Raw genomic sequence first — 21,580 nt, forward strand, 5'->3', positions numbered from 1 at the left:
GCAACCTCCATAGCCCTGTTCAGTCTGAGCCAATAGTCGAATGGTTGTTCATCAGTCAGAGGTAATGTGGCATAAAAGTCAGCGAGGGGCATGCTTGAAAAAGCAGTGTCACTAAAATGTTGTTTCAGTATGTCAAAGATGGGACTCGGGCCTTTAGATAAATCAATGGAGGGATTGCTGCGTATTCCCACTTTAACAACATCACAGGCCCTTCCCATAAGCCTACCCATAACCTAATCTGCTTGGTCCATCACAGATACGCCCCTCTTACGCATGTAAACCATGACCATATCCTCCCACTCATGCACTGTGCACTTTTCAGAGCCATCCCCCTGAAAGTACACCGGTTCCCTGATATCAGACTTCAATACCAGGTTCAGGCCTGACACATCCATACCCCTAGAGCTGCATGCATTTCCCATAAAATTGTCATCAACATGTCCAACAATTGTCTTTGACTCCAAACAGGAGGTAATGTTCTCCCCAATGGAATAACCAATCTGCTGTACTATGTCTGCTATGAAATCCATGGAGACCTCCCCACTCCCTGCATTTGGCAAAACTCTTTCATACACATCCTTGGGCGTTTCCATGGGTAAACTATCATCAAAACTCCCAAAACCCTCCAGTTTAGGCATAGGTGTAGAAGCAACTGGAATTTTGGCTGAACCCCTACCAACAGATGGTGACAGATTAAATGTCAGGAAACCCCTACCTCTCCCAACACCTTCCATCTTAACAATTGGAAATCAACACACTAATAAAAATGTAAATAGCAAAATATATATATATATATATTTTGTATTTTTGTTTGTATTTTTTTTTACCTCACGTCAAAATCTAACCTATATCTAGTACACTGGTAAAACTCACCCTACTTATATCAGATATACGTTAGAATTGCAAATAAACAAGTAACACAAAAGTTATATCGTTTATCCGTGAAGAGAAAGTCTCAACCAGAGAAATCATCCATTTCGATAGTAAAAAGCTGCAGTAGCGCTCTCTTGTGGCGAAATGCGATATTGCCATAAACTGCACCAGCAACGTCTTATCTGATTCTTCAACGGCAACCACGGCGAAATTCTGAGATGGAAAGCCAGCGAAGGATGATCCGATCCAGAAGAACGGTCACGGCACCACTGTAACAGTACTCTTCTTGCGTTGTGTACAATCAATCATCAACACGAACTCCATCTTGTAACACCAGTCATGGAGCTTTATTCTGATAGGAACAGCACAAAATTGCACGTCATGCAATGCACGGCTCACCATCCAACTCTGCACTCACGCACGCTGGTTTGGTGCTTGTTCACTGGGACGTGTAGTTACCAAAATAATACAATTACAATATAATATCTTTAACAATGTACCTGATAGGAACAGCACAAAATTGCACGTCATGCAATGCACGGCTCACCATCCAACTCTGCACTCACGCACTGTATTAAATATACAAACCCCCCACCAGACAAAGTAAGTTGCTAGCTAGTATTAGCTGGAATTCTCTACAACAAAATGCACAACAAATATTCACCAAAAAACGCTGCATCTTATGTGTGATGTTCGAATAACATTTACAAACAAATTGATATAAATTATACATTTACATCATCACTTGGGAGTGTAAAAATCACTTTTGACCTACAGTTCTTTGAAGAACTTACCGCTGGTTTGGTGCTTGTTCACTGGGACGATTCTAACTGAAACATCCTCCCTCGTAAGCAAGCTACGCCAACCAGCCAATAAGATGCCATGTTGAGTAGGTGAAGGCAAGACAAAACCAAAAACCCATTGGCTTAACAATAAAGTGGCAAGGGGAATCACCAATATAACCCTGTTACACTTCTTGTACTGTACAACCACACATTGCAATCTTCATAGAATGGATGTTTTTTATTAAATTGGCAGAGGCCTGGGAAATATAATGACTTTGAGGAAATATTTGTTTTCAACATGTATTAAATTGGCAGGCAGGTATGACAGTATGAATCATACTTTACTCATTCCAAAATAGTATTTTCCACATTTATTACATCTGCCAAGGATAATACGTAAATAAATAAATAAACTTAATCAATAGCTATAGATGGAGAATACACAAGAGTATAATAATAGATAATATGTCCTTCGCTTATGCTGTAGTACGTCTGGGCCTGCTCGGGTTGTGAATGATTTAATTTGGTTGGGATTAAGCTGTGTGCTTCTCCCAGCAGTGAGAGATTTAATCTCAGTGCCCAAATGGAATCGGATGACAGCAGAGGATGAGGAAATCAGACATCAGAAACAACCCACATCCCGACTACTAGATGGACATATTGTATCATGTTAGGGAATACCCTTCACTATGCACTGAAACATACAGATGTTCATACTGTTTATATACATTAATCTGATGTCACACCCAGTACATTTCAGTGTCAGGAATTGGAATTGATTTGGGTTGCTATGAGAATAATCAGACTGTACTGTGCGCTCCCCCCACAATCCATCTGGAATCTATGGCTAGCGACTGCCCTGGATTATCAACAGACAAATTGAATTTCAGCGATTTAGCAGTACACCTGAATCACATTATTAACTTAAAATCACTTTTATGGGATCAAAATCCAATGTACCAGATTGTGCAGAGTCATGGTTCATATTTGAGCTGCTTCGTTCATGTTACATTTGTGATACCCACAATTAAGACTGGTTTGAATGTTATTCAATCTCTTAAATCCTGGTACTCTAAAAGCTAAAACGAAAATAGGATTGAAACATCTTTCCACAGTAGCTTCAAATTCTAGTATTTCCCTTCACTAAGTATTTACTATATATATATATATATATATATATATATATATATATATATATATATATATATATATATATATATATATTTATACATTTACATTTACATTTTACATTTTAGTCATTTAGCAGACGCTCTTATCCAGAGCGACTTACAGGAGCAATTAGGGTTAAGTGCCTTGCTCAAGGGCACATTTACGTCATTTAGCAGACGCTCTTATCCAGAGCGACTACAAATTGGTGCATTCACCCTATAGCCAGTGGGATAACCACTTTACAATTATTACAATAGAAGGATTACTTTATCCTATCCCAGGTGTTCCTTAAAGAGGTGGGGTTTCAAATGTCTCCGGAAGGTGGTGAGTGACTCCGCTGTCCTGGCGTCGTGAGGGAGCTTGTTCCACCATTGGGGTGCCAGAGCAGCGAACAGCTTAGACTGGGCTGAGCGGGAACTATGCTTCCGCAGAGGAAGGGGAGCCAGCAGGCCAGAGGTGGATGAACGCAATGCCCTCGCCTGGGTGTAAGGACTGATCAGAGCCTGAAGGTACGGAGGTGCCGTTCCCCTCACTGCTCCATAGGCAAGCACCATGGTCTTGTAGCGGATGCGAGCTTCAACTGGAAGCCAGTGGAGTGTGCGGAGGAGGGGGGTGACGTGAGAGAACTTGGGAAGGTTGAACACCAGACGGGCTGCGGCATTCTGGATGAGTTGTAGGGGTTTAATGGCACAGGCAGGGAGCCCAGCCAACAGCGAGTTGCAGTTATCCAGACGGGAGATGACAAGTGCCTGGATTAGGACCTGTGCCGCTTCCTGTGTAAGGCAGGGTCGTACTCTCCGAATGTTGTAGAGCATGAACCTGCAGGATCGGGTCACCGCCTTGATGTTAGCGGAGAACGACAGGGTGTTGTCCAGGGTCACGCCAAGGCTCTTCGCACTCTGGGAGGAGGACACAACGGAGTTGTCAACCGTGATGGCCAGATCATGGAACGGGCAGTCCTTCCCCGGGAGGAAGAGCAGCTCCGTCTTGCCAGGGTTCAGCTTGAGGTGGTGATCCGTCATCCATACTGATATGTCGGCCAGACATGCAGAGATGCGATTCGCCACCTGGTTATCAGAAGGGGGGAAAGGAGAAGATTAGTTGTGTATCGTCAGCGTAGCAATGATAGGAGAGGCCATGTGAGGATATGACAGAGCCAAGTGACTTGGTGTATAGGGAGAAAAGGAGAGGGCCTAGAACTGAGCCCTGGGGGACACCAGTGGTGAGAGCACGTGGTGCGGAGACAGCTTCTCGCCACGCCACTTGGTAGGAGCGACCGGTCAGGTAGGACGCAATCCAGGAGTGAGCCGCGCCGGGAGATGCCCAGCTCGGAGAGGGTGGAGAGGAGGATCTGATGGTTCACTGTATCAAAGGCAGCAGACAGGTCTAGAAGGACAAGAGCAGAGGAGAGAGAGTTAGCTTTAGCAGTGCGGAGAGCCTCCGTGACACAGAGAAGAGCAGTCTCAGTTGAATGACCAGTCCTGAAACCTGACTGGTTTGGATCAAGAAGGTCATTCTGAGAGAGATAGCAAGAGAGTTGGCTAAAGACGGCACGCTCAATAGTTTTGGAAAGAAAAGAAAGAAGGGATACTGGTCTGTAGTTGTTGACATCAGTGGGATCGAGTGTTGGTTTTTTGAGAAGGGGTGCAACTCTCGCTCTCTTGAAGACGGAAGGGACATGGCCAGCGGTCAAGGATGAGTTGATCAGCGAGGTGAGGTAGGGGAGAAGGTCACCGGAGATGGTCTGGAGAAGAGAGGAGGGGATGGGGTCAAGCGGGCAGGTTGTTGGGCGGCCTGCAGTCACTAGTCGCAAGATTTTATCTGGAGAGAGAGGGGAGAAAGAAGTCAAAGCATAGGGTAGGGCAGTGTGAGCAGGACCAGCAGCGTCATTAGACTTAACAAACGAGGATCGGATGTCGTCAACCTTCTTTTCAAAGTGGTTGACAAAGTCATCCACAGAGAGGGAGGAGGAGGGGGGATTCAGCAGTGAGGAGAATGTGGCAAAGAGCTTCCTAGGGTTAGAGGCAGATGCTTGGAATTTAGAGTGGTAGAAAGTGGCCTTAGCAGCAGAAACAGATGAAGAAAATGTAGAGAGGAGGGAGTGAAAAGATGCCAGGTCGGCAGGGAGTTTAGTTTTCTTCCATTTCCGCTCAGCTGCCCGGAGCTCTGTTCTGTGAGCTCGCAATGAGTCATCAAGCCACAGAGCTGGAGGGGAGGACCGAGCCGGCCGGGGAGGATAGGGGACACAGGGAGTCAAAGGATGCAGAAAGGGAGGAGAGGAGGGTTGAGGAGGCAGAATCAGGAGATTGGAGGGAGAAGGAATGAGCAGAGGGAAGAGATGATAGGATGGAAGAGGAGAGAGTAGTGGGAGAGAGAGAGCGAAGGTTGCGGCGGCGCGTTACCATCTGTGTAGGGGCAGAGTGAGTAGTGTTGGAGGAGAGCGAGAGAGAAAAGGATAGAAAGTAGTGGTCGGAGACATGGAGGGAGTTGCAGTGAGATTAGTAGAAGAGCAACATCTAGTAAAGATGAAGTCAAGCGTATTGCCTGCCTTGTGAGTGGGGGGGTGGTGAGAGGGTGAGGTCAAAAGAGGAGAGGAGTGGAAAGAAGGAGGCAGAGAGAAATGAGTCAAATGTAGACGTGGGGAGGTTGAAATCCCCCAAAACTGTGAAGGGTGAGCCATCCTCAGGAAAGGAACTTATCAAGGCGTCAAGCTCATTGATGAACTCTCCAAGGGAACCTGGAGGGCGATAGATGACAAGGATATTAAGCTTAAATGGGCTAGTGACTGTGACAGCGTGGAATTCAAATGAGGAGATAGACAGATGGGTTAGGGGAAAAATTGAGAATGACCACTTGGGAGAGATGAGGATTCCTGTGCCACCACCCCTCTGACCAGATGCTCTCGGGGTATGCGAGAACACATGGTCAGACGAGGAGAGAGCAGTAGGAGTAGCAGTGTTTTCAGTGGTAATCCATGTTTCCGTCAGCGCCAGGAAGTCGAGGGACTGGAGGGTAGCATAGGCTGGGATGAAGTCAGCCTTGTTGGCGGCAGAACGGCAGTTCCAGAGGCTGCCTGAGACCTGGAACTCCAGGTGTGTGGTGCGTGCAGGGACCACCAGGTTAGAGAGGCAGCAGCCACGCGGTGTGAGGCGTTTGTGTAGCCTGTGCAGAGAGGAGAGAACAGGGATAGGCAGAGGCATAGTTGACAGGCTGCAGCAGATGGCTACAATAATGCAGAGGAGATCGGAATGAAATGAACTAAACATCAGGGAAAGGAGAGAGCAGGCCTCCCTCACCAAAAAAAAAATATATATATATAACTCTCCCAACTTCCACCTCAGAAACTATAATTGTTTCACTGAACCACCCGAGTAAAACTCTCCCAACTTCCACTTTAGAAATTAGAATTGTTGTAAACTACAGCAGACTGTTATCAGTAGCTGTAATTAAGTACAGCAGCTACCAACCACCTAACGTTAATGCCTCGGATGAGGTTAGAAAAACAGCTGAATGGTAGCAGCTAGCTGGCTCAATCACAGGTACTCTTAAGCATGAAATAACATTGGAAACAATTAACCACAGTTGCAAAAAGTTACCAGTAGCTACCCACTAGCTAGCTAGCTAGCTTTGTTGGTCCAAGTAGTGGGTAAGCTAGCCTCGTGCTTCGCCGGGGTCCGCCGAATACAGTCCTTACCTACAATAATTACCTACAATAACCTTCAATAACTACCTGAGTAAGCTACCTATAATACCAAACTACAATACCTACCTACAATCTAAATACATGGTTTAAGCTTAACTCAACACCATATAAGAAGTCATGAGTCATGATCAAGGGCTACTACTACAAAATGATACATCCACATTTACACGTATTTTAGATATTACCAAACCTACATTGTATAAAGCTATCACCCCTAAAGTCAAAATAAAGATTGTTTTAATTTTAGAAGATCATGACATGCAACTGAATGTGTAAGTTTTTTCGATGAGGTTCATTAATGGCGGTTGGCATCCAATATATGTTGCATTACCGCCACCAACCACACTGGAGTATAAATGCATTATGCTTTGTAACCCTACACTCATCTGGTCCTACACCAGGCCAACGGACTGCGCTGATGGTGCTGCTCAATGATGAGTATAATATGCACAAGAAGGCGTTTCAGTTGAATTTCATGCTCTCGGATTGGTCATCGTGTGTGTCCAGGGGAAGCAATCGGGGCCCGCGTTGTTGGATTGTGGATCCCGTCCTCTTTGACGTCATTCGTCGTGCGCTTGCCGCATTCCGCGTGGTCTGAAAAAGAAAACAGACAAAGGGTGACTATATATATATATACTTACTACCGGTCAAAAGTTTTAGAACACCTACTCATTCAAGGGTTTTTCTTTCTTTTACTATTTTCTACATTGTAGAATAATAGTGAAGACAACAAAACTATGAAATAACACATAGAATCATGTAGTAACCAAAAAAGTGTTAAACAAATCAAAATATATTTTCTATTTGAGATTCTTCAAATAGTCACCCTTTGCCTTGATGACAACTCTGCACACTCTATCACAGGACATTGGTGGCACCTTAATTGGGGAGTATGTGGATACCTGCTCGTCGAACATCTCATTCCAAAATCATGGGCATTAATATGGAGCTGGTCCCCCCTTTGCTCCCTGTAACAGCCTCCACTTTTCTGAGAAGGCTTTCCACTAGATGTTGGAACATTGCTGCGGGGACTTGCTTCCATTCAGCCACAAGCATTAGTGAGGTTGGCTACTGATGTTGGGCGATTAGGCCTGGCTCGCAGTCAGCGTTCCAATTAATTCCAAAGGTGTTCGATGGGGTTGAGGTCAGGGCTCTGTGCAGGCCAGTCAAGTTCTTCCCCACCGATCTGGACAAACCATTTCTGTATGGACCTCGCTTTGTGCACGGGGCATTGTCATGCTGAAACAGAAAAGGACCTTCCCCAAACAGGAAAGGTCCTTCCCCAAACTGTTGCCACAAAGTTGGAAGCACAGAATCGTCTAGAATGTCATTGTATGCTATAATTTAGTTTTATTAGATGTTGTTGTGTTAACTCAATGTAATTGTGTTGTTTGTGTTGCAGTGTGGAGCTGGACTTCAAGCAGCAGGAGGACAAGTTACAGCCCCTGATTAAGAGACTGTGCCCCTTGGACTACCCTCAATACCCTGCTCTGCCTTACCCCCACGAGGTGTTCACCTCAACCCCCAAACGCAAGTCCAAGACAGATTCCAAAAAGCATGGTCGCTGGAAACTCTGGTTCCTTTAACTTACTTTGGCTTTTGGAATGGCCTTTTTGATCTGTTTTTACACATCTATTATCTTCCCTCAAAGGGATCTATCACAACAGTGGATTTTCTGCTCCAAGGAACTGATAATCAGATAACAGTAAACCATCTAAATCAGGATTCTGTGCTGGAACTGCACTAGAAATCAATGTGGGATTTTTTATAAACAATCTTTGCTCATGGAGGTTTAGAGTCTGTCAAGCCTTCAGTTTCTAGTTGAAACACCGGAGAAGATCAACTTATACCCTGGCTAAAGGTTAGCAGAACTACATGGTGAGACTGGATATATTTTGGTCATCTTGAGATGTAGCCTACAATATGAAGATGGCTGTTATTTATTTACTGGGCAAATGTTTCTCTCACTTTTTTAATTTATGATTTCAAATGGCACATATTTTTGGTCTCTGCTTGACTAGAAGAGGAATCACCATGTGGAAGGCCTGTTTCTCTACAAACGCTTCTTTAACCGTACATCAGCCTGTCGGCAAAGCACAAACATTTGGAGACTGAGAACGTCATGGAAGAAGAAGTTATATACAGTACATTACAGTATATTAGTGAACCTACTCTACATGAACCCAACCCTTCTTGCACCTTCTCTCCAGTCTTGAGAGAGCCCAGTTACTTACTTACTTTCTCTCTCTTACTTACTTTCACTCAGACAAGCTCTTCAGGAGTATGTAAAGAAAGATTGTGATATCTGGGATCCTAGACTGCTTTGTTTTTTAGAAACAGGATATAGTCAAGGTTATAGTTCTCCTCGAAGCTGTTCTAATCCATCAATGTGCAGAAATAGGGGTTGAATCCAAGTTTTGAGTATTGCGTATAGAAAAAATACAGACTTATTTTAACATATTAAAGTTTCTTGATCATATTATATAACATATTAAAGTTTCTTATTCTGTGTTATTCAACCTGCAGCAGACTATTTTATAAAAATACCTTAAGAGCTTTTTATTGAATTTCAGTTGAAAAAGTAAGCATGGTTTTGATACTTCTTTATCAATTCACATGCACAAAGCTGTCATTGCCTTTCACTTACACACAGGTTAACATCTCACTAATTTACTCTCACCCACAGCAAGGAACTGTACTGTAAGGAAATTATGAAATGCATCAATATTCTCTCTGGAATATATATTTCATATTCTAACTCACTTGGCTCAACTGATCATCATCACAGACCATATGGTCCTTCACGTAATGCTGTAAGTCTGCAACTCACCAATAATTTTGATTAACAATGATCAGCACCAAACGCCTTTGATTACCATCTCCTATATGATTAAATTAGGGGTGAAATCAACTCACCACCCAGGAGAAGCAATCCATGCACTGAACTTGCAACAATAAAGAAGGGCTATGTACAGTATACATAAGCATGTAAGGTATTCAATCTTTATATTTCTAGGCCAGTGATGAATAGGGACTTTGGTATCAGACAAATTCAGTTGATGTAGCAACTAAAACCATTCACTTATTGAACCTAATATTTTATGGATAATAACTTCAATCTCACATAAAAAATGTCACACTGACATCAAGTGATTCAATCACACATCTGTTCTTCTTGACTGGGTTACCAAGTCCTTCATTATTACTGTACAGATGAAGGAACTTAATTTGAGCCAGTTTGCTACTGCAGGAAAATACTCCTGCAGCAATAGGAAATGTGAATTATTATGTGGATTATAATTAATGACATTTTTTGTAGGGGTTGACAGATTTTTCATTAGGGCAAATCAAGTCTCACATTTTAAAGTAGAAATTACAAACTTTAGAATTTCTTGCTGTGCAGGAAAATTATCAGCAACAAAACAGTGATCAAATTAAGATCCTACATCTGTAGCATACTGAAGGACAGACACATGGCTGTCCCTTAAAGAAGTGCAATTCATTTATGTGCAATATTATGCATTTTGTACTGTTTTTACCTCACAACAAATGCATTTTCAATAAAACCAATAGAATTATAAGAAGTGTGCTGACATTATTATAAGGTATACTATGTGAATTGCAGGGCAGTGACAATTTGATACGACACAATGTTGACAGATCATACATATTTGGACCATCTGAGAACCAATCTGTTTTTAACATTTTTAGTCATTTAGCAGATGCTTTTATCCAGAGTGACTTACAGTTAGTGAGTGCATACATATATATTTTTTTCATACTGGCCCCCCGTGGGAAACGAACCCACAACCCTGGCGTTGCAAGTGCCCTGCTCTACCAACTGAGCTACACAGGGCTAACATGCTACTGTACCGCTCCTAATCCATGCTCCTTTCATTGTCTTGTTGAGTAAGGCTCCTAGCATGACCAGGGCTCAGCTGCAGTGTTGGATTGTTTTGAGGTCTGCCTAGTCACTCTCAGAAGTCTCTCTCACTCTCTTTCTCTAAATGTGATTGGCTCACTCTCTGGCAGGGCCACCACTGGTGTGCCCTGAGGTTGGCCAGTTTCCAGCCTGCCTCTTGCTGCCCAGATGCTGTCAGCTTGGACGCCTAAATTCAAAGGTGTAATTTCCCTCTCTCTACCTTCCTCCCTATATCGCTCCATCCCTCACTTCCCAGAGCTACTGTGAAACCACGGTTACCATGGTGAAACAGGTTGGATCATTGACACAAGCTCATTGGCTCAGGTCCCTAAGGACATTTATAGTGTCTGAGTTAAGTTGTGTTTTTGTACGTGTCACCTTTCCAGGCAAAATCAAATGGAATAGAACATCTCCCTTCATCATCCACATCCCCACAACTGAAGGTTAATGTCGGGCAATGATGGCATTTCTGCCCATTCTTGCTCTATCCACTACTGGGATATCTAGGGCTCTATTCAATCAGATCCGCTTTAGCCGACATCCACATAGCGGTTGTTTTGGAGGTGTCAGAGGTGGAATTGCGTTAGAGCTGTCAAATCCACAATTAGCTCCTGGCATTATACCTAAAGCAGACACTGCCATTGGCTGCACGGAGTCGCATTGAGAGAAATCCCATAGAGCCTTTACAAGTTTGAACACCATAATGTGAAATGTAATCTAGGGGAGAGTGGGGTGAATGTAGCAATTTTTTACAGTCAGCATCACTCCGTCAAGGGAAATATAGCATTCTTTCTAACAAAGACATCTACATATATTTCATGATGTTGTGTATCCCTGGGAAATAACCAGAATTAATGTAAACATTACAGTTTTGAAAATATAGCTTTATTTTATGTGATAAATTGATCCGCGGGACTGGGTAAATTAATCCGCCTACAGATTTCTGTACTGAATAAAATATGACCACTACCTTTTTAAAACCTTTTTAAAACTTGACTTTCCAAAGACAATTAAACACAATCGCTTTTTGGTCTTACATTTTTTTTAAGCATCTTTTAACACAGGCTTAACACCTAACACTGTACTTTTTTAAACACTTTTAACATAAGCCATGCCCTTTTGTTACCTCATATCCCAGTGATAATGCTCATCTTGCCATTGACTCAACCTTTGGCTCAACTTACCCCATAGCTATTGGCTCAACTTACCCGAAGGCAAACATTTTGACTATATTAACCCACACAGCTACAAGGATGCACTTTCATGCTAGGTTTAGGACCTGATATTGAAGCTTATAGAGACCCCAACTATGTATAGAACAAGCTTAATGTTATCTACTTTGTTTTAGATACAAGCATCATGAAACCTCAACACAATAAATGAATGAATTTGACTAGGTGAAAAGTTTTTTGGACCTAACTTCTTTACTACTTTTTCCATGTGGTTTCTTCCTTCACAGACTCCATGAAATGATGACCTGTTCCTAATTATTTGGTCAAATTATGCGTTTTGTGCATGGTTTCCTAGAAACAAGGGTGGCTTAACCTACCCCTTTAGCTCAACTTACCCCACTCTCCCCTACACCTCGATTAGACTGATATAAATCCTCATTATTTTGTTTCATGATTTTCAATTTGAGCGTCATTATTTCTATAGTTTACAATTTCTTGTTCTGGATTTCTAACGCGAGTGAGACGGGTGTGGTTTTGTGACAATGATCAAGAGCAGCGGCTCACCAATTTGACCGCTCCAACGCAGTTACACCTCAAACACCGCCAAAACATCAGCTATGAGGGTGTCGGGCTATCACCGGTTAACGCTTGATCTGATTGGATCTAGCCTCAAGTCATAAAGGATACTGGATAAGGGAAGACCTCTCAAACTGCGTACTGATATTTAGAGTTGAAATGTGACGCAATGCTGAGGCATGTAGCCTACTGCAGTTTACCACATCAGTGAAGGATTTGTATTGAAATCAGCCAGGTCCTATCCTGTTAGTGTCCGGTGCACATCATAGGACCATTCACTTTCAATCCCTTTTACCAAGCCGACCCAGTACTGTGGCCACTACTGCAGAGGGTTAACCATAACACACATCAGTGAATAAACATTATTTGGGGGGGGGGGCATTTGAGACCCCATACAAAAGCATGGCTGGAAAATCCATGTGGTTTATCTACTGTAAACCAGCCGACATCACACTTCATGCCTGAGTGTTTCTACTCAAGCATAGAATCCCTTAATCCTTGAATCTACTTGCAGGTTAAGAAGCACTTTGGGTAGAGTTGGAGCCCCACAATGGAGGTAACAAGGCAAAGTGTTTAACAATTCAATACCTATCACAGAAACCACCACTATAGTGTCACACAACAAAGCATCAATGTTTTTCCATTTTTGTCTGGTATGCTAGTGTGGAGATTAATGTCTTAGGTTGTCATTTTTCCACTACCATTAAGTTGTGTTGTTAGGTCATAAATAACTGGCAAATAAAGCATTTAAGTGTGTTGGCTTAGTTGATGGCTCTACATTGTTTGCTTGGTTATTCCTAGTAAAATAGATCATCATACTCAAACGCCCCAGGCAGTGTTGAAAGTGGGACGGCCAACTAGTTTGAGTAATATTTAGAAGAACTATGTAGTGTCTGCCTCAGCAAGAAAACTGAAGTTATAGTCAAGCATTGGATGACACCGGCACCTTCCTAAAGAGTCTACTTGATGCCACCCAGAGAGCACTGATGTCACAGACATGGCTCACACACAGTCAACACTGATATGGATACGTATTCCTGACATTTAATCCTAGTAAAAATTATCTGTCTTAGGTCATTTAGGATCACCACTTTATTTTAAGAATGTGAAATGTCAGAATAATAGTAGAGAGAATGATTTATTTCAACTTTATTTATTTCATCACATTCCCAGTGGGTCGGAAGTTTACATACACTCAATTAGTATTTGGTAGCATTGCCTTTAAATTGTTTAACTTGGGTCAAATGTTTTGGGTAGCCTTCCACAAGCTTCCCATAATAAGTTGGGTGAATTTTGGCCCACTCCTCCTGACAGAGCTGGTGTAACTGAGTCAGGTTTGTAGGACTCCTTGCTCGCACACGCTTTTTCAGTTCTGCCCACACATTTTCTATAGGATTGAGGTCAGGGCTTTGTGTTGGCCACTCCAATACCTTGACTTTGTTGTCCTTAAGCCATTTTGCCACAACTTTGGAAGTATGCTTGGGGTCATTGTTCATTTGGAAGACCCATTTGCGACCAAGCTTTAACGTCCTGACTGATGTCTTGATATGTCAATATATCCACATAATTTTCCTTCCTCATGAAGCCATCTATTTTGTGAAGTGCACCAGTCCCTCCTGCAGCAAAGCACCCCACAGCATGATGCTGCCACCCCCGTGTTTCACGGTTGGGATGGTGTTCTTCGGCTTGCAAGCAACCCCCTTTTTCCCACCAAACATAACAAAGGTCTTTATGGCCAAACAGTTCTATTTTTGTTTCATCAGACCAGAGGACATTTCTCTGTTTCTGAGATCAGTGCTCTCTGGGTGGCATCACGGATGGTCTTTAGGAAGGGCAGTGGCCTGGAGCCGCCGGTGCCGTTTCTATCCACCGTTGAGCAGACAGCCCATGGCACGGGCCTGGTGACCAGGTACAGTTATTTATCGGGCCACGGCGGAGAAGTGGTAACTCCGCAGATCCATCAGGGCAGACAAACAGCAGTTATAGGCGATGCAGAGTGAGGGGCTGGAGCAGGAGAGGACAAAGTCACCTAGAGGGGGACAGCCAGTCAGAGTCTCTATCAGCTGGTGGTGGGAATGAAGTATGTACTCCCGCATGCGCTTCAGGAAAGATGCTGTACATGGAGAGATGGAGAGGAGGAACGACCGAGGACAAATTAGGCGAATGAAGAGGTGAGATCTGAGGGGAGATACGCTTTGATTAGAACCTAAATTGAAATATCATGGAAAATTCACTTGACTTTTGATTCAGAAAGAGAGGCTTATCTGGTCAGAATGGGACCATACCTGCATGGTTGCCATGACAGATGCCCAGTAGCGCATCAAAGCACTGAATGGAGGAATTCTGTGCAGCACTTCCTCCTGACAACATCATTGGTTCTTCCCCCACACCCTCATACAGCAGCCCTCCTGAAGCACCATCTATGACAGCACTATACAGAGTTACACTATATATACAAAAGTATGTGGACACCCCTTGAAATTAGTGGATTCGGCTGTTTCAACCACACCCGTTGCTAACAGGTGTATAAAATCGAGTATACAGCCATGCAATCTCCATAGACAAACGTTGGCAGTAGAATGGCCTTACTGAAGAGCTCAGTGACTTTTGACGTGGCACCGTCATAGGATGCCACCTTTCCACAAGTCAGTTGGTCAAATTTCTGCCCTGCTAGAGCTGCCCCGGTCAACTGTAAGTGCTGTTATTGTGAAGTGGAAACGTTTAAGAACAACAACGGCTCAGCCGCGAAGTGGTAGGCCACACAAGCTCAAAGAACGGGACCGCCGAGTGCTGAAGCGCATAGCGCGTAAAAATCGTCTGTCCTTGGTTGTAACATTCACTACCAAGTTCCAAACCGCCTCTGGAAGCAACGTCAGCACAAAAACTGTTGGTCGGGAGCTTCATGAAATGGGTTTCCATGGCCGAGCAGCCTAAGATCACAATGCACAATGCCAAGCATCGACTGGAGTGGTGTAAAGCTCGCCGCCATTTGACTCTGGAGCAGTGGAAACACGTTCTCTGAAGTGATGAATCACGCTTCATCATCTGGCAGTCTGACAGACAAATCTGGGTTTGGCGGATGCCAGAAGAACGCTACCTGCCCAAATGCAGAGTGCCAACTGTAAAGTTTGGTGGAGGAGGAATAATGGTCTGGGGCTGTTTTTCATGGTTCGAGGCCCCTTAGTTCCAGTCAAGGGAAATCAACGCTATAGCATACAATGACATTCTAGACAATTCTGTGCTTCCAACTTTGTGGCAACAGTTTGGGGAAGGCCCTTTCCTGTTTCAGCATGACAATGCCCCCTTGCACAAAGCGAGGTCCATAAAGAAATGGTTTGTTGAGATCGGTGTAGAACTACTTGACTGGCATGCACAAAGCCCTGATTTCAACCCCTTTGGGAATTAATTGGAACGCCGACTGCGAGCCAGGCCTAATCGACCAACATCAGTGCCCGACCTAACTAATGCTCTTGTGGCTGAATGGAAGCAAGTCCCCGCAGCAATGTTCCAACATCTAGTGGAAAGCCTTCCCAGACAAGTGGAGGCTGTTACAGCAGCAAAGGGGGGACCAACTCCATATTAATGCCCATGATTTTGGAATGAGATGTCCGACGAGCAGCTGTCCACATACTTTTGGTCAAGTAGTGTATGTATCAAACTATTACAGCACAGAAAGGGGTGCGTAACGGAGTGGATATGTATAGATTGCATCATACATTACCCTGAGAAGAAGATTCTCCGAGTTCCATGGAATGCAGTGGGGTCCACGTGCACTGAAAATATAAATATTACAATAATATTCCAATTGCACTTATACTATGGGTGTGGATATGATTCACTGTGGATGAGGTGTGGATGTAACTTACTGTGCATGAGTTCAAATATTTCCTTCATCTTCCTCAGAGACTGACCCACTTTGTAGAGGCCCTTCTGTATGCTGATGATGTCACAGGTTACCGTGGCATTCATCACTGAAACCCAGGGGCCCAACTTTCACTGTGGACGGGGTGGAAATGTCCCTGCTGAAACCGCCCCCACTGGATGGAATATAGGACAAGTAGGACTAATAATCAGACTCCCCTTAGGATTCATAGAGAAAGAGACCGCGAAAGACAGAAAGAGATCACAAAGACAGAAAGAGACAGAGGAAGAAACAGGGTTATAATGAGGAAGACAGAGAGATACAAAGTGTATGAGAGATACATAGATAGAGACAGATACAGAGAAAGACAGAGACACACAGAGACTTTCCTGTATTCCTGAGCTAGCAGCCCTCTCCACCAAGACAGAGACCAGGAACAAGCCTTTACAGCTTTCTCCTCCAGGGAAAGAGAACAGTGTATCCAAGTTCCTATATTCAAAACCACATGAATATCACATGGAAACCACATATAAAACAGAACCAAAAACAGGAATTTACAGGAGAGAAATTCAAATGCAATTCTCATGACAGTGTTTCTTTCATATTCACCCAATCTCCATGTCCCTGAAATGACAAGTTTAAGAAAGAATGTCAATACATGTTTTTCCTAAACAGTACATGGTCCTGTGGTGTTAGTAGAATTGATGGTAGTGGACAAGGGTGTAGTGGCATTTTGGGTAGGGGTTAAAAGGAAAGTGTTCAAGGGGGAAGAGCTATGGGGTAGTGACAGACCAGGGGGTAAGGTTCAAAGGCCGAGCTCACCCTGTAGGTTATTTAGTCTCCAGTTGGCCAGAACAGAGTCTGCATAGGTCAGGATGGGGGGCAGGCCGAGTCTCTGGGAGACCAGCCAGTAGGGCAGAGCCAGGGATTTGGGGAGAGTTTAATCAACACAAACAATAGCCATGCCAACAATCAATGGGACATATTCCAGTATTCAAGTCTGAGGTTAAAGTTCATGCTGAGCTGTTTTTTACCTGGGCAGGAAAGGTGTTGCCCCTCCTGCCAGACATAGCTCAAGGTGAGCCAGCCTCAGCTTCCGATGGCCCTTCAGGTGATGGGGATTCAGCACGGGCATCTGTTTACAACAATGGCAACAATGTGTCTGTTAGTATGGGGTCTATCAGCAACACTGGTACAATCACAAACATCAGCACGGCCATCACAAGCCCAGACACATGCAAAGTCACATCACTGCTGAAGCCTAAATCAACTGTATTTGATTGTTGACTGAGATACATGTGGTTTCTCACTTCTTTTACCAGGTCTCGTAGCTGATGTGTTTGGATGAGGGGTGTGAGGTTGCTGGCCAAGTCCAAGAAATGGGCAAAGGTCATACAGCTGAATATGACAGTACGCTGATTTATCTGTGCACCATACACAAAATAAGAAAGTTGTTGGCTCTAGAAGTTCAAGCAAAAAATATGTTTTTGGCTCTACAATCGGAATGTACTTTAAGTTAATAAGGTGTGATGGGATAAAAATATTATCTAAATTAGAGAGTGGAACTTGATCTACTCCCTCAAGTCTCATTGATCTAGTGTTGACATTGAGCACACTCTTTCCCATGTAAGTCAATAGAGACCAGAACTGAGCCCCGTGTAGCTCAGTTGGTAGAGCATGGCGCTTGCAACGCCAGGGTTGTGGGTTCGATCCCCCGGTGGGGCCAGTATGAAAATGTATGCACTCACTAACTGTAAGTCGCTCTGGATAAGAGCGTCTGCTAAATGACTAAAATGTAAACAGACCAACTGTCATGTGCTCAGTGTATGCTAGAGGCAGAAAGATTGATAGGTGTCCATTTAACATTAACCAGAGCAAACATATTTATCAGTTTAAAACCCTGGTAGCACATGGGATTTGTGGATCAAGAGTCACTGGAGGAAATACCATAAGTCACTGAGACTGAAAATAATTCCAACCTTCTCATATTTCTGGTGTGGAATCTAGAGACTGACATTTCATGTGGAAAGAAGTAGGTCCTCTATTTTAATATAGTTAACCTACTCATCAAGGGTTTCTCTTTATTTTTATATCAAAACTATGAAATAACACAAATGGAATCATGTAGTAACCAAAAAAGTGTTAAACAAATCAAAATATATTTTATATTTTAGATTCTTCGAAGTAGCCACTGTTTGCCTTGATGACAGCTTTGCACACTCAATCCATAGACCATGGCCTAATTACATTTACATTTTAGTCATTTAGCAGATGCTCTTATCCAGAGCGACTTACAGTTAGTGAGTGCATACATTTTTCATACTAATCAAAACACAACATAACTCATGGAGACATATCTGACACAGCAGTGCTTTGACAGCTCACATCATGTGTGGAAGAACGAGGGAGGAAGATGGAGTAAGGAGGAGGGAGCTGACTGTGGACAATAGGAAACGGAAGGGCGAGCACGCCACCATTTACATAGATGGGGCTGTAGTGGAGCAGGTCGAGAGCTTCGATTCCCTCTGTGTCCACATCACTAAGGAATTAACATGGTCCACACACCCACACAGTTATGAATAGGGGATGATAGTGCCTCTCTCCCCTCAGGAGGCTAAAAAAATGTGGCATGGGCCCTCAGATCTTCAAAAAGTTATACAGCTGCACCATTGAGAGCATCTTGACTGGCTGCATCACCACTTGGTACGGCAAGTGCAAGGTACCCGACCACAAGGCGCTACAGAGGGTGATGAGTAGGGCCCAGTACATCACTGGGGCCGAGCTTCCCGCCATCCTGGACATCTATACCAGGTGGTGTCAGAGGAAAGCCCAAAACATTTTCAAAGACTACAGCCACTCAATCCACAGACTGATTTCTCCGCTACCGCATGGTAAACAGTATCAGTGCACCAAGTCTGGAACCAATAGGACCCTGAACAGCTTCTACCCCCAAGCCATAAGACTGCTAAACAAGACTGCTAAATAGATAATCAAATGGCTACCTGCTGCTGCTAATCCCTATTATCTATCCTGTTGCCTAGTCACTTTAATCCTACCTACAGTGGGGAGAACAAGTATGTGATACACTGCCGATTTTGCAGGTTTTCCTACTTACAAAGCATGTAGAGGTCTGTAATTTTTATCATAGGTACACTTCAACGGTGAGAGACGGAATCCAGAAAATCACATTGTATGATTTTTAAGTAATTACTTTGCATTTTATTGCATGACATAAGTATTTGATACATCAGAAAAGCAGAACTTAATATTTGGTACAGAAACCTTTGTTTGCAATTACAGAGATCATACGTTTCCTGTAGGTCTTGACCAGGTTTGCACACACTGCAGCAGGGATTTTGGCCCACTCCTCCATACAGACCTTCTCCAGATCCTTCAGGTTTCGGGGCTGTCGCTGGGCAATACAGACTTTCAGCTCCCTCCAAAGATGTTCTATTGGGTTCAGGTCTGGAGACTGGCTAGGCCACTCCAGGACCTTGAGATGCTTCTTACGGTGCCACTCCTTAGTTGCCCTGGCTGTGTGTTTCGGGTCGTTGTCATGCTGGAAGACCCAGACACGACCCATCTTCAATGCTCTTACTGAGGGAAGGAGGTTGTTGGCCAAGATTTCGCTATACATGGCCCCATCCATCCTCCCCTCAATACGGTGCAGTCGTCCTGTCCCCTTTGCAGAAAAGCATCCCCAAAGAATGATGTTTCCACCTCCATGCTTCACGGTTGGGATGTTGTTCTTGGGGTTGTACTCATCTTTCTTCTTCCTCCAAACACGGCGAGTGGAGTTTAGACCAAAAAGCTCTATTTTTGTCTCATCAGACCACATGACCTTGTCCCATTCCTCCTCTGGATCATCCAGATGGTCATTGGCAAACTTCAGACGGGCCTGGACATGCGCTGGCTTGAGGAGGGGGACCTTGCGTGCGCTGCAGGATTTTAATCCATGACGGTTTAGTGTGTTACTAATGGTTTTCTTTGAGACTGTGGTCCCAGCTCTCTTCAGGTCATTGACCAGGTCCTGCCGTGTAGTTCTGGGCTGATCCCTCACCTTCCTCATGATCATTGATGCCCCACGAGGTGAGATCTTACATGGAGCCCCAGACCGAGGGTGATTGACCGTCATCTTGAACTTCTTCAATTTTCTAATAATTGCGCCAACAGTTGTTGCCTTCTCACCAAGCTGCTTGCCTATTGTCCTGTAGCCCATCCCAGGCTTGTGCAGGTCTACAATTTTATCCCTGATGTCCTTACACAGCTCTCTGGTCTTGGCCATTGTGGAGAGGTTGGAGTCTGTTTGATTGAGTGTGTGGACAGGTGTCTTTTATACAGGTAACGAGTTCAAACAGGTACAGTTAATACAGGTAATGAGTGGAGAACAGGAGGGCTTCTTAAAGAAAAACGAACAGGTCTGTGAGAGCCGGAATTCTTACTGGTTGGTAGGTGATCAAATACTTATGTCATGCAATAAAATGCTAATTAATTTCTTAAAAATCATACAATGTGATTTTCTGGATTGTTGTTTTAGATTCCGTCTCTCACCGTTGAAGTGTACCTATGATAAAAAGTACAGACCTCTACATGCTTTGTAAGTAGGAAAACCTGCAAAATTGTTAGTGTATCAAATACTTGTTCTCCCCACTGTATATGTACATAGCTACCTCAATTACCTTGAACCCCTGCACATCGACTCGGTAATGATACTCCCTGTGTATAGCCATGTTATTTTTACTTTTCATTGTTATTCACTGTGTAGTTATTCCTCGTGTCACTATTTATATTTTTTATATAATTTTATATCTTTAAATCTGCATTGTTGAAAAAGGACCGGTATATACAGTTGAAGTCGGAAGTTTACATACACTTAGGTTGGAGTCATTAAAACTCGTTTTTCAACCACTTCTTGTTAACAAACTATAGTTTTGGCAAGTCGGTTAGGACATCTACTTTGTGCATGACACAAGTAATTTTTCCAACAATTGTTTACAGACAGATTATTTCACTTATAATTCACTGTATCACAATTCCAGTGGGTCAGAAATGTACATACACTAAGTTGACTGTGCCTTTAAACAGCTTAGAAAACTCCAGAAAATGATGTCATGGCTTTATAAGCTTCTGATTGGCTAATTGACATCATTTGAGTCAATTGGATGTGTACCTGTGGATGTATTTCAAGGCCTACCTTCAAACTCAGTGCCTCTTTGCTTGACATCATGGGAAAATCAAAAGAAATCAGCCAAGACCTCAGAAAAAAAATGGTGGACCTCCACAAGTCTGGTTCATACTTGGGAGCAATTTCCAAACGCCTGAAGGTGCCACGTTAATTTGTACAAACAATAGTACGCAAGTGTGAACACCATGGGACCACGCAGCTGTCATACCGCTCAGGAAGGAGACATGTTCTGTCTCCTAGAGATGAACGTACTTTGGTGCGAAAAGTGCAAATCAATCCCAGAACAACAGCAAAGGACCTTGTGAAGATGCTGGAGGAAACAGGTACGACAG

The 21,580-nt window shown here is 43.6% G+C and overlaps 1 protein-coding gene, 1 long non-coding RNA gene and 1 pseudogene across 2 annotated transcripts in view; 1 reads left to right on the forward strand and 2 right to left on the reverse strand.

The window, feature by feature from the left end:
* LOC121571125 (inhibitory synaptic factor 2A-like) overlaps positions 1-9,050 on the forward strand; it is a 49,712-nt gene extending 40,662 nt beyond the window's left edge. Inside the window, exon 4 of the mRNA XM_041882434.2 lies at positions 7,934-9,050. Coding sequence (XP_041738368.2) covers positions 7,934-8,117 — 184 coding nt within the window. The 3' untranslated portion in view covers positions 8,118-9,050. The remainder of the gene's footprint in view (positions 1-7,933) is intronic.
* On the reverse strand, positions 1,118-1,837 carry LOC121571138. Its single transcript, XR_006001649.1, has 3 exons — positions 1,668-1,837; positions 1,374-1,442; positions 1,118-1,225 (listed from the first exon to the last, which is right to left on the reverse strand). It is a non-coding gene; the product is annotated as an uncharacterized LOC121571138 (long non-coding RNA).
* A 4,910-nt stretch (positions 9,051-13,960) lies between the features above and the next one.
* LOC121536915 lies at positions 13,961-17,457 on the reverse strand (annotated as a pseudogene).
* Between the last annotated feature and the right edge of the window lie 4,123 nt (positions 17,458-21,580).

The sequence above is a fragment of the Coregonus clupeaformis genome, chromosome 1 (assembly GCF_020615455.1).
Source record: "Coregonus clupeaformis isolate EN_2021a chromosome 1, ASM2061545v1, whole genome shotgun sequence".
Taxonomy (NCBI): domain Eukaryota; kingdom Metazoa; phylum Chordata; class Actinopteri; order Salmoniformes; family Salmonidae; genus Coregonus; species Coregonus clupeaformis.